We start from the raw sequence: 14,349 nt of genomic DNA on the forward strand, positions 1-14,349 counted from the left end.
TCACATGTTGATTAGACAATGTATGCTTAATTGGTCACCCTTGCCAATTGAATCAACCAAACACATACACACACCAATATTGCAACACACATTGCCCTCATTAGTCACTAGTTAGAAGTGTAGAAAAGCATTGCTTGGTGGTGACCTCTAAACCCCAAGATTTCTCTCCTCTTACTTACTCTTTGTTACATTCAATTACTTAGTTTAATTTAGTTGCTCTTTAGTTTAATTAACCAACCAACCATTTGTTTGATCACTCGACCTACTAACCCTAATTGCGGTTCCACAATTAAGTACGATTCCAATCCCTTGGGACGATCCCTACTCACTCTTGCTACTTTAGTAGTAGTGTTAGTAGTGGTTTTTATAAATTTAAACTTGACCCAAAAGGCTTTTCTTGAACCGCACATTCACTACATCAATTTGGCGTGTAGAAACGACTTTAATCGTCAGCGCCACCTGCAACAACGGTCGTATCTACAAATTTTCTCTCACTAATCTCTCTCTAAAAGGCTCCATATCCCCTTACCTCTTCAACTACACCAATTTCCAGTCCCTCAACCCCTCTTCTAATGGTCTCACCGGACCCATCTCGCCAGAGCTCCAGTACCTCGTCAACCTCGCCCTTCTTAACCTCTCCGCTAACCGCTTTTCCGGCGACATTCCCTAACAGCTCACCTTCTGCGCCTACCTCAACGTCATCGATCTCCACGACAATTTGCTCACCAGTCAAATCCCCCAGCAGTTGGGCCTCCTTGTCCGCATCTCCATCTCTAATAATAGACTCTCCGGTCCGATTTCGGCTTCGTTGGGGAATCAGAGTGGGAATTTACCGAGGTTCAATGTGTAATACCCCTAGTTTTCAAAAGGATAAAATGGGAATATTTTGGTTTGTTTTTCATTTTTATTTAAATTTTTGGATTTTTTTGCTATTTGGTTAAATTAGTTGATTTATTATTATTTGTGTGTATTTAATTTAATTGTTGTATTGTAATTGTTTATGTATGTTAAATTAATTATTTATCTGTTTTATGTTAATTGGCTGTGTTGCTTTAACTATTTAATTTTGCTTTAATTTAATTGCGTTTTTTTTTTTTTTACTTAAACGTAGGATTAAATGACGTATGTTTTAATAGGACTTATTTGGTATATATTTTTTTGTATGGTTATATAGGATTAGGGTTTTTTTTTATAGAGATAAATAAGCCGACTTATAGTTAGCTAGGAATTGGAATTTGGTCTTAGTAAGTGCCTATATATATAATCTTATATGTCTGTTAGGGTTAGGAAAACAAAACCCTTTTCACGTATTGTGAGATAGAGATATACAGAGACATGTAATGGGTGTTTGAGGGAAAAACAGTGGGGCGCTTGAAACTGATAGAACCACCAGATGGGATTTCAGCGATGGACTGTGGGTAGAACCAAGGAAGGATAGGAGTGTTGTTCGTATGAGGAACCAAGGAGGAAGCAAATAAGTTAGAACGGTGCGGGATCGCCGGAAAATCTAGGAAGACGGCGTAGGGATTTTAATTCAAAAATCTCAAAGGCAAGTTTCATTCTATCTCCTTCCTGTAAACTTGTGTTCTGTGCATTCTATATAGTCTCTAGGGATTAATTTAACCTTTAAAACTAATAGTTGATGCATGTTATATTAGACTGTAACCTGTTTTACGTTTAAATAACTGAAATTGGGTTTTTCTCAAACTGTGTTGTTTTTTATTTAAACTTCTGTCAATCAAGTTCATAATAGAATTTAAGAAGTTTCTATGATTTTTGGGACTTGTATTGAACCTTAAGAACTTTAAGGAAACTTGGAGCAGAGGAATGGTCTTCGCCGGAAGCGAAGAAGATAAACAAAGGAAAAGAAAATTGTTTCGGTTGAAGCTTTGTTAATACATTCATATTGGAATATGTAGGGTTTCTAGGACTTTAGGAACTTGAATAGAACCCTAGGAATGTTAAAAAGATTTAGGATAGGACATTGGACTTCGCCGGAAGAGCAGACGACAACCGGACGAAGCAGAAACGAAGCAGTGAAGCAGAGAGGGGCTCTCAGGGGTGAGAGCCGGCTCCTAAATGGTGGGAGCCGGCTCCCATGAAGAGAGAGCCGGCTCTCCATGAGGGAGAGCCGGCTCTAGAAGCCTAGGAGCCAGCTCTAATAAAGGGGAGCCGGCTCCCATGGGAAAAAAACCCCTACGGGTGTTTTCTGTAATTTTTCTGAAGTTCAGGGGCTTAAAGGTAATTACTGGAAAGTGATGGGGGGGGGGGTTTTAAGTGATTAAAATTAACTTGTTAAAGCCTTCAAATAGTTGGTTTATGCTAAGGTGCTAAACCTAAATGCATGTCATAAAACATAAGCTTATAATAGGCCTACTGTCAAGGAAGGAGGAGTGCTTGTTTTGCTAAGTTGTTTTGACAACTTAATTTGGACTGACATTGTAATTATTGTTAGAATTTATATCAATGATATATTTAGCATAGTTCAGTTCCAGGAATGTTGGTTATGACGTCATGTACTCGTATCTAATAAGTTGTATATTGTCGGGAGTAGTGGAAGGTTAGTTGCTAGTTTCGTGTTAGCAAATTAAATGAAACTGGTATAAAATACTTTTAAAGTTTCATATGATGTACTTAAACTTTGGAGTGTCATTATATCCGACACAGAATTTATAATGGGGAATTACATAGATGCCATGAGATTTAATTATAGATTTGCATGCCGTAAAGGATTTGGGAGGATGTAAATGCTAGTCATCATTTTAACATTTAAAACGAACTAGTATGGATGTGTTGATTTGGAATTCTAGTATAATGTGCAGTTTAAAATTCTGATATTCATTATATTATGTTATGGAGGATAATTGTTGAACTGTCTTAATTTTGGTTCTGTCAATTACATGGAAATGGATGGTATAAATTGTTTATTCTTATTTTAACAATTTAAAAGGAGGATCTATGATTATAAACATATACTGGATGCATGATAGGATCTTATCAATATCTGATTTCTATTGTGTTGGTTTCCGGATGGATTTGATGTTCAAACATGTGTGCATCATTGATGGATCATTTGCATTATATGTACCGGTATAGGACGGTGACATATTAGGGATGGATTAGATAAAAAAAAGCTAAGTCCTACCCCTTTCATACATATGGAATGGATTAACTCAAACAGTTAACTCCTACATGGATGCATGTCCTGTCAACTAAAACAGTTGAACGACATAATGGATGGTTGCTTTACTTTTCTGTATTAGGAAGAGATTTAAATATATACTTAAGTGTCGTAATACGAGCTTGAGTCTCCTGATCATGGTTAGGGTGCATATATCGCCTAGGATTGATAACCAGGCCTGATGATGTTTCCTTGGTTGTTCTACTCGGGTTGAGACAGATTATGTGGGCTGGTGAACGTCCTATAGTGTGTACTTATATCTATATGGACTATCTTAGCTATTGTTGAGCTATCTAGGATGTATCTGCGTATCGGGTTTATGTATGGATTGTAGTGGCATGGAACTTGCATGTGGGCCTGACCCACCCTTATTTTTCAGGTGATCGTCTATAACAGGTTTAGAGCTTGTTCGTGGTGATGCAGATACAGTCATTCACTCTTCCGACTAAATAGGATTTTTCTTTCTGGTTTTAGTTTTGGATTTTATTCTGTAAAGTTTTATCAGTTGAGATTATTAGGGGTCCACTAGTTGGATTCCCGAGTTGTACGGATTGGAAAGTTAATTTATATTAAAACTTTTATTTTTGGAGGTTTTACAATTAGAATTCTTTTCAGCATATCATTATTTTATTCTTAATTCAGTTTTATTCCTGCTTGTTTATATATTGATTGTCTGGTATCCTTCGAATCTGTGCCCGGACTTGATCACCCGTGGTTCTAGAATCGAGGGGTATCACACAATGTGAGCTCCTACAAGGGGAATAAGGATTTCTACGGATACCCTTTGCCGCCATTGAAGAACTAAAAAATGTAGGTGGTTGACTCTGGGGGTGTGTATATATATATATACAGGCTGGATACAATATAGAGAGAGAACCATAAGTTTTTCCTTGTGTCCAGGTCACCGGAGTTGCTAGATGTTAAAGTTCTATGCTAATTTGGGTCGCTTTGTCGATTTATTTTGGATGATGATGCTCTGCTCGGTTTGGATTTGGTTTGTAAGATGAAACTTTCTAAAGTTGGGTTACAATTCACTAGCTTGAGATGATCAAAAAGGAATTTTGGGTGTATTGGTGACAAAGGGGCATTATAGTCCTTTCATGTGAACAAGGGCACTATGGTCCTTTATTTTTATAATTCCCATCATGTGATAACATATGTTGTTTTTATCGGTCATAATCTATCGGAGTGGGGTGATCTGCAACCAAACACTATAGTTTGGGGGGTTTTCTGTTCATTTAGAAATTCAGGGGGGTTTTGTGTTTATTTGGGTATAGTTGAGGGGTTCAATGCACTTTACCCTTAATTTAATTCATTTAATAGCAATATTACCTTTTTGAGACTAAATGGAATCTTAACATTAATGATGCACTTAATATACATGAATAATGGAATAAAATGCAAGTGGGAATGGAATGGAATGATAATGAGAATGGAATGAAATGGTTATTCTTATTTTATTATTTGGTTGTAAATATGAAGTGATGATAACTATTCTACTGTTTGGTTGGACTAATTTTAAATAAAATATACTTCTTAGTAATAAATAAATTAAATTAACAAAATGTTATTCTTTTATAATTTTTAAAAATAAATGGTGGCAGTAGCGGTAGAGGAGGTGGAAAACAGTAGCGGTGTAGGTAGTGATGTTAGAATGCGGCGGTGGTGGCAACGGTGGAAGAAAGCAGTGGTGTTAGTGTGAAGTCGGTGACAGTAGTGCGTTGGTGGAAGGAGATAGTGGTGTAGGTGACGGTGGTAGAAGGCCAATGGAGGTGATTGTGGCAGTGGTAGAAGGCAGTGGAGTTGGTGGCGGCAACGGTGGGTGGTGGTGGTGAAAAACGAAGGTGGTTGTGGTGGAAGGTAGTGGTAGTTTTTGGACTTGGAACATGAAGTTTTTTTTGAAAAGGGATTATTACATATAAATGGTGTCAATGACCCATATTTACTATTTAATGAAGTTAAAGTCTCATAATTTCGAAAAAAATGAAGTTGACCAAAATGGACTTGAAAAAATATTGTTTACCCTCACTTAGGTACCACTTTTAGGTATATATGTACCATTTTTTGTGCATAAAGGTACCACTTTTTTGTGCAACATAAAAGTGGTATCTAATGACAAAAAATAATACCAACATGCACAAAAAAAATGGTACATATGTGCCTAAAAGCGATACCTTAATAAGGGTAAACATATTTTTTCATATCTTCTTTTTTTTTTCAAAACTATTAGACTTTAACTCCATCAAATAATAAATTCGGGTCATTAACACCATTTACATACATAATAATTCCTTTTTAAAAAATTATTGGGAATGTAACGATTATTTTCATTTCACAGTAATAAATTTTTATTCCAATGAATAGAATATTCTATTCAATTTTTGCACACGTTGCAGAAGAGGAAGACCATTTTGGTCTGTGTTTGTACTCTCATCGTCCATGGGACGAATTGCCTGCGATTGCAACAAACACCAAACAGATTAGTCACACGTAAATCGACACGTTTCTATAAAATACGCTGGGTCCCACATTTGGTCCAATCGTCTTCTCTTAGAAATGTTTAAAAGAGATCTGATTGTACTCTATACTTTCCCTTGTATATCATGAATAGCTTCCAAATGCCATGTGGGGTCCATTTAAAGGATAACCATCCGATTCCAACTACGCAGAAGCTCAGCGTTATGGTCTCGCACACGCGAGCACACCCTTCCCTCTCCTTTTTTGCACAAACCCCCCTCTCTGTCTCTCTCCTCTGTAACTCTGGAAAAACCCTTCCATGGACGATTTTCTAGAGAGAGAGAGAGAGGAGAGAGGGGCTCCAAGAAGCGCCCGAGAAGCAGACGCTAGGAGAGTAAAAGAGATAGAATTCTAAGAGTCAAATGAGTTCTCTGTGTAACTTTGTAAGTGGCCTATCTCGAAATTCTGAATTACTAATAATTTATTTTTAACTATCTTAATGTGAATGAAATCTGTAATTATTTAATCCCCATTTTGTCGATTGAAATCATGTTAGCTTTCTGATCTGTTGTTTGGTTTTCGTATGATTTTGTGCAACATGAGAATTGTGGGCTTGAAATGGCTGTACTAAAAGTCTGTCAATTGTAGGGCCCTGATCGTCCTGTTTGTTTGACCCTTTGAATATGGCAGAAATCTATGATCATGATTTTGTAAAATGAATTTAATCACATTACCTTTTATCCAAGATGATGATCAGCCGTCTGATCTACAAACAATTGAAGAAATAAATTAGTAGTAGCATAATATAGTACAGTGCAATGTACTGTATAAGCAGAGGGAATTCTTACCTGGTTAAGTAGGGCATTCCTAAAGAGTAAAGATGATTAGTTTAATATATTACCTTTCAGTTACTAAAAGAGAATGTTCAAATTGTAATTAAGATAATTATATGCTCAGATAGACAATATATATGTTTCAAGCTGTAATAGGTATAACTACTTAACAAGCATTTTTTGGTTAAAGTGTTAAAAGCACCGTTGATTATCTATGTGTGTGTGAAAATTAAGCAAGTTGTACAGTCAACACCTTAATAAATGGTTAAATGTGTGAGATAGTATATTAAAAGCAGTCAATACAAACAATTTTAGCATATGGTAGATGTTGTGTTGTTCATGAGCTTGGCAGATTATCCTATAATTAATTAATTAATTAATTAATTAATTTTCTATGACAGTGTTTCCATTACTATTACTATTATAAATTTCAATTTAATTTTTTATAATGTGATATTTTATTTTTTCAACAAATCCATTACTTCTTGAGCAATGCAGTTGTTGATGAAACCAATTTGAATTTTCTTAAAATTTACTGATTATTAAAATTTTCAATCTATTGTTTAGTAACTATTAGAGGATCAACAACATACTTATAACAATGTTTTTAACCATAAATTCAATATATATTTTTTAATAATAAAAAAGTTTGTTGAAATCATAATTCTCAACTAGCATAGTGTTTACAGTATATATATATATATATATATTTTTTTTTCTGTTTGTGTCATTTGGGGGTAGACATAGTTGTATTAAGTTAGACAATTGTCTATAAATTTATTTAAATATTATTAATTTTTTTTTTTTAAAAAAAAAAGGAAAAAGAAAAGAAAAGATGTTTGATTTCAACAGTTGGAGCAGGAATAGAAAAAAAATTAAAAACAAATAGAAGAACAATACTTTGAAGAGGATGGACATAAAGCATTAGCCTTTATTTCCAAAAGTCTCCAAGTTGTCCCCATTGGGGGTTTTTAGCCCATAAAACATGTAATAAAGTGAAGCTATCCTGAGCCGAACCCAATTTGATTGTAATCTCTTTTAGATTCTTAGTTCTTGAGGCTTTGGTAAATCATCCAACCGAATGTCTTAGGCCCATCAATTTTGGTTGTTTGTAGAATAACTCATATTTCGTAAAATAAGCATTTGATCTTTTTTCAGGAAAGTTTCAAACAATTAAAAGCGGTAAATCTGTTTGCAATTCAACCCAAATTTGAAAATACATGTTTAATATTTTATGTGATTGGTGACAAAAGGTATCTTGGGATAGAACAAAATATAAAGTCCATTCTCTAAGAAGCAAAGTGAAAATGTGTTGTACATCTCATAAACATTGACATTTATGATGGTTTGGTGGAATTTATTAAACTTTCCTTTTGTTGATGATTGAAAACGATCAATTACTGAGTACATCTTTAATAGTATTTGATTACTGATATAATCAGTTCATGCGTGTAAGATATATTACTTAATCAGTGTTTAGAATGAAAAATACTAGTATTCACTTAATTATACTCCACAGTGATCACTCCTAATATTGACAACAGATTAGCTAAGAACACAAAAGAGGATAGTCACTTGAGACCGTGATATAGTATTTTTTTTTTTTGTGTGTGTGTGTGTGTGTGATATATCTGTGCAGTGATTGATGATTTTTGACTGCTATTATGATAAAACTGTATGTCTTGCTAACTGCTAAAAAGGCAGATAGGTCGATCAATAGAGGTTGAGAAAGAGGGAGAGAGAAAACATAGAACTGCTTATTTCATGAACAGGATTTAAACTACATCAGGTTTCCCTACTGCATCCACTTCCTTTCAAGGTTTATTCTTCAGTGTGTCGATGTACTTTTCCTTGGCTGTGAGATCATTCTTTAAGATGTGATCGAGAAAACCTCCAAAGCTCCCCTCTTTGTAACATGCTGGGTTTTTTTCATTGACAAGCTCCATTGCGGGTCCAACTTTCTTCTGTAAGCCTAGACTGTGCAGGCTGGCAATGGAGAAACGCTTCTTTTCAGCGTTTACCGTAGCTTGATGAATGACACTTTTGTATTTGCCATTGCTCATAACTTCCATTTGGTCCCCTAATTGAACTATTAGGGTTCCTTCATTAGCTGGTATGGGATGCCACTTCTTATCATGGTCCATGATATCCAGCCCTGGGCAACTCTGGAGTAGGATGGTTAGGGTTCCGTAGTCGGTGTGTGGCGGCAAGCCTAGCACAAGATTTGGTTCTGGACATACCGGGTAGAAATTCACAGCCATGACCTGTGATCCTTCTTCGATGTCCTCATGTAAGTAATCGTTGTGTAGTCCTAAGCTTTCAAAAACAACTTCTATTAGCTGCTTTTGTAGTACTTGCAATGCTTTTGCATAGGTTCCCATATTCTCCCTGTGAAGGAAAAATACATTTAGGAAATCTAAATCAATTAGATATTGTGATTGAGAACAACTTTGAGGAATTTATATTAACTACCATTAACTGATATAAATTTTATCACACGTCTTTTTGAATGTTGAAAAACATGCTGATGATAATAATGCAATGATAGTATCTTCAGCAAGTTTTGAACCTAAATTGGAAATTGTCAGTTTTATCTTTTCCCAACCTAGAAACTCTTACACAAACTTAAATTTGAAGTAGTTTTGCTGGAATATGCTTCCAAATTGTCCTGACTTTCAAACCAGGTTTTGAACATATATGGAAGACACTTAAGATCTCTCTTATGAGAAATATTGTTGGTACATACTTGTAACATGGGGGATTTGAAGGCCAACGATCAATCCAAGTTGAGATTGGATTAGAGTAGTGCTTTATGAAGTCTCTCCAGAACCGAACTTTGTCCTTATCATGATTCAAGCTTGTGCTATATCTCACAGGCTCATGAACATTCTCGGAAAAGAGTTGCATCTTCTCCTCAATTGGCAAGTTAAAAAATTCTGCTGCCGAGTCAAGGGCACCATGCGTGACTGAAGGAGGAATTCCATGGTTAATCACCTGCAAAAGAAATGATCTTTCGTTTACGTTGACGTAAATAATTATGATGCAGTTATGCATGCATGCCGCAATATAACACCTACATAATATTTTATGTACTCATGTAAAATGTAAAACCAAAGAGAGTATGCTCGGTTCCTTTTAAGGAAATTAAAATAATTTATATATTTTACGTACTCACGTAAAATGTAAAACCGAAGCAAGTATGCTTAGTAATTTATATATTTTATGTACTCACATAAAATGTAAAACCGAAGTGAGTGCGCTTAGTTCCTTTTACGGAAATTAAAGTAATTTATAGTGGATCAGCTTCTATTTGATGTGCTCCTGTGGAACTCCTTAGGTCACATATATATTTATGTGCGCGTGTGTGTACAGAGCTTGTAAAAAAATAGTAAACTTTTTGAATGATGCAGGTGACTGCTCGAGTTTGACAAGAGTGCGGACAATACCTGGAAGAACCCAAGTTCCTTGCAGGCCACGCGAACCTCGTCAACCACCCTAGATCTACGAGAAGGGTGGTTTAAAGAGGAAACATCGATAGTGGGCAGGGCGATGAAGGGTTGCAGGGAAAGACTAGGGTTTGGGCGTTGTGATGGTGGAAGAACAAATTGTTCAGGGAGAAGGGGTACTCCCATTTTGGCAAGTGACATTACACTAGTAAATGTATCAGCTGGTATCACTCTCTTCTCTGCCATTTTCTCTCTTTCTCTCTCTCGTGTATGATCTTCATGTCCTAGTGAGTTTTCCTATTTATAGCTGAAAAAAGCAAATGCTGTGAAATTAATTTGACCTCAAGATATCACCATCACGCACAGTTACAATGAATGTACTAGATATATGCTGCATATACGACTGGTGATGTAAGAGATTTTTTTCATAAATTGGCAATATCAGGTGCTGTGGGACCAAATATCTTATGTAATGAAAAAAATAGGTTGATACTTGATAAAAGGACGAACATGGTACCTGTTCAATACTAGGAAGGGTTGTGGTTGAGGTTATCTTCTATGCGGACCTGGATCCTCTCTACTTGTCACGATTCTCCTCGACCTGTTTAGATACTATCCGTTTTGTACACTCTTCGGTTTTCTCTCATATTCAGTTGGGAACTCGTCTCATGTAGATATTGTCCATTTTGCACTCATCGTGCTCACAATTTTCAAAACTAGTTTACACAGTTAGGAGATGTCGACACATAAGTGCCAATAACCTCTCCTCCCCTAGCAACGTTGGGCGTCACAACAGTCCCTTATACCATCACATGTCATCCTGTGCACTAGTAAATGATTATACAACACACTACGTACAATACAACTCACTATGAGATGATATAGGCTTAGCACTTATGTAACACATTTATCATTAAATTGAGAATTTATTGTATTTAAATAGTTGTCATTGTCGATTTAAAATTGTTGCAGTGAGAATATAAAGTTGTTATGTCGATGATATAAACACACTGGACAAACACAGAGCCAACAACACACAGGAGAGGATCCTGAAACCTTCTCTACTAAGTAAAATGTGGGATTCAAAAGGAGTTGCGCGTATTATTTTTCGGGACCTTCTGGTGCGTAAGAGGGTGATGAGGCACCTAACATGGTTTCGAACTGAATATTTATGAACCATATCCTATTCCTAGTCATCTGGTTTTCATTGAAATTGTGGGCTGGTTTGGGACAACCAGTTTGGCCACAAAACTACTTAGTTTGGTGTTGTATACAGGAATGGTATTTCCACATAACACTTTTATCTTGCGACATGTGAAATCTGGGACTGCCCTCCTTTTTTCCGGGCAAAATATCTAAGACAGACTGTCTATTTATGGGAAAGAAACAAAAGATACACTCACTTTCCCCACTTTTTATTTTTATTTTTTTATTTTTTTTTAAAACTAGTCTTATCGGGAAAAAAGAAATTGCTAGAGCTTGTTTATTTTTATTGTTTTTATGTTAATTTAAAAAATTTATTGTCAAAAAACTTCATGATTATGATTGTTAAATATTTGTTTGTATTTTAAATTTTTTTTAAAATTATCATGAAACTAATCAAAATTTTATTTATTTTGAAGTTAATGTTTACCCTATTTAGTTTCCTCCCATCGAAAAACAATATGTAGCTAAATAAATAAAAAAATTCAATAAACTATGATGAATTTATAGAGACAACTTTTATTGTGACTAAATATGGCATATAAATCCAATAAATTCCATTGATTTCAGTATTGATAATACAGTTTCAGTGACAGCTAAAAATGCTAGTGGATTACAATTAATAAACCTGCCATACGATTACATTTATATAGATTAGAAATAACAATGATAGGTTGAGGTTTGATGATGCATGTCTATGGATATGTCAATGACTACATTAAAAAGAGAGAGATGCAAATGAACGATGTTGGCATTGAAATCAAGTCCATGTGAAGACATGTTCTCGTCACAGAGTTAAAACTGGGAGTTGGGAGGTGGATGCTTCCATTTATTAACTGGTGCATGTTATTTATAAACTCCCAACAATATGTTATATGTATACTAGTTGACATATATAATGTCCTGTATATATATACTCTATATATGTATATGTTATATAGTGAAGTGGTCTCTTGAACTAACATGCAGGCTATGTAGTATAATATTGGATTCATCCCCATCTCTTCTCCAAAGGTGACTGACGTTCTTGTATTGTCCAACTTGAGAAAATCTAATGTATAAAATGCGTGACACATATGGTTCAACTAAATTAAAAAGTTGTCGGGTAGTTTTTTCTTTTTTAATTATTTTTTAAAATGCATTTCATAGTGTATTATACATAAATTAACAAATTATGGAATTTGCAAGTCTAGACAAATGTCTGTGTGTGGTGTGTGCATGCATACATATATATATATAAATACTGTTAACTGATTATAGTAGCTGAAATGGAGGTCATTTATATTTCTTTTGAAGTTTTTGGTTTAAACATAGCAAAACTGATGCAAGATGAGTTGAAACTTTGTAGCCCCTGGACATGTTTTAGTAAGAGCCAAGTTCTGCAGAAGTTAAGGAGAGAGAGAGAGAGATTTACAAAACCAGCAAATGGTTTCTGCATTTTTTCCGGAAGGTAAATCGATTTTGCTTTGGTAAGCAACACATATGGTCAAATTAATTTTCGGCATTTTCCGGCCAAGACCTCATTCTTATCTTTCTTTCTTGATTCTTTTTCGAAACATGAAATCACAATCGCTAGTTTCAATTTAGAATTCATTTGCACCATACCCTTTTTTTTTTTTTTGGGTCCTAATAGCGTAAATATATGGATACAACTGATAAAGAATAGTCACTCATGCTAGGTTTCGTTGGAGGAAAGGATTGAGAAGGGATAGATGGGAAAGGGGATAAAAGAACTTTTTTGTATTTGGTTGGAGAGGGAAGTAAAAAGAGAAGGCGGCAAGCAAAGATGAAACATCCCCCCTCTATATATTATATTTTCCTATTATCTCAAGATTGGGAGGAAAAGGAGAAAGAAATAATGGATAATTACCCAAATATATTATTTTTATTTTTATACCTTTTAAAAAATTTGAAATTAATATCTAATTTTTATAATTTTATATAATGAGAGTATATTAGTAAAGGAAATATAAAAACACTATTTCGTTTCCTTCCTAACTAAATAAGAAAAAATGTTACTCAATCTGTCATTTTTACTATTCATTCCATTTAACCAAATAAAAAGTGAGAGAGACACCTTTCCTTCTCTAGGATGTCTCATACATCATTTTTCCTCTCCCTTCCATCTATTTTTTCATCTTTCTACCAAACGGACCATCAATGTTTAGAGGGGTATTATCGCTCCATTCATGTTTGAATAGGAAAGGTTTTGAGTACATTTGAACGGGTATGCAATATTATCTAATAGTCTAAATTTTCGAGTTAAAAAGAAAGCTTTTGAAATCGAATATCATTCTAAAAAATCATTTAAGATGGCTAAATTTTTTAAAACCTAGGAAGCTAAAACCTTTTATTACGCACGAGTGCAATCTCTCTCTCTTCGATTTTCTCTTTGTTGATGTTATCTCCCAATTAATTTATCTAGGATATCGCTTTACATATGCCAAAACTACTAAAGATGTGTGAGTGGAGATTTGAATTGTCATAGAGGAATTCCTCCTAAGATATAGCAATTTTAGGAGAGAGAAATTTTGCTTGACTCCCTATTTAAAGGTGTGCTCGGAGTCTTTAACTATTGTGGTAGTTGTTGTCTTAACGACTGCTGGTCAGGCCCTCTATTTTTATTGCTCTTTCTAATAAAATTTTAAAACATGCCCACAAAAAATTAGAAGCATATTCTCAAAAATTCAAACTAGGGTTGGGAAGAGCAGAGCTTATTGGGGGAGAGTGAAGAAATAAGAAGATTTGATAGGCAAAATGAAGAGATAAGGGAGAAATCATGGAGAGTAAATATAAAAGGGAAAAAACTTGCACTCGCACCATCGTGCGTAATAGAACGTTTTAGCTTCCCAAGTTCTAGTATTTTTAGCCAGCATACAGGAATTTTCAAGGAATAACGTAACTATGATACATAGGATTCAAAATGGCATTCGACAACGAGAGTAAAAAAGAGTATCATTTCTTTTTATGATAAACCCTAAATCAATGTAATGTATTCACGAGGTTTTTTTTTTTATTATTATAAAGGAATCCAAGCATGTAAAAGTGCTTGTAAAAGTTTAGAATAAAGTACAATGACACCCTTTGAGGTTTGTCATAAGGACAATCATATACAAGTTACTCTATTTTTGGATAACAACAACCCATGGTCAGAAATTGAATCCAAACGGCTCCTTAAGAATGTAAAAAGTCAAGATTGCCCTTTAATATTTTATTTATTTAAATTGTA

The 14,349-nt window shown here is 34.7% G+C and overlaps 1 protein-coding gene and 1 long non-coding RNA gene across 2 annotated transcripts; one reads left to right on the forward strand and one right to left on the reverse strand.

Annotated features, from left to right (window-relative positions):
- The first annotated feature begins 5,873 nt into the window (after positions 1–5,873).
- LOC132298616 (uncharacterized) lies at positions 5,874–10,293 on the forward strand. The gene is made up of 2 exons (XR_009479912.1): positions 5,874–6,081; positions 9,882–10,293. It is a non-coding gene; the product is annotated as an uncharacterized LOC132298616 (long non-coding RNA).
- Positions 8,156–10,164, reverse strand: LOC132298615 (flavanone 3-dioxygenase 3). The gene is made up of 3 exons (XM_059795016.1): positions 9,918–10,164; positions 9,218–9,465; positions 8,156–8,859 (listed from the first exon to the last, which is right to left on the reverse strand). The coding sequence occupies exons 1-3, from the start codon at positions 10,161–10,163 to the stop codon at positions 8,286–8,288; spliced, it is 1,068 nt and encodes a 355-aa protein (XP_059650999.1). The 5' UTR covers position 10,164; the 3' UTR covers positions 8,156–8,285.
- Positions 10,294–14,349: the final 4,056 nt, after the last annotated feature.

This window comes from Cornus florida, unplaced genomic scaffold (genome assembly GCF_030987335.1).
Source record: "Cornus florida cultivar Cherokee Brave unplaced genomic scaffold, ASM3098733v1 CherokeeBrave_3.0.0_Hap2_Chr03, whole genome shotgun sequence".
Classification (NCBI taxonomy): Eukaryota; Viridiplantae; Streptophyta; class Magnoliopsida; order Cornales; family Cornaceae; genus Cornus; species Cornus florida.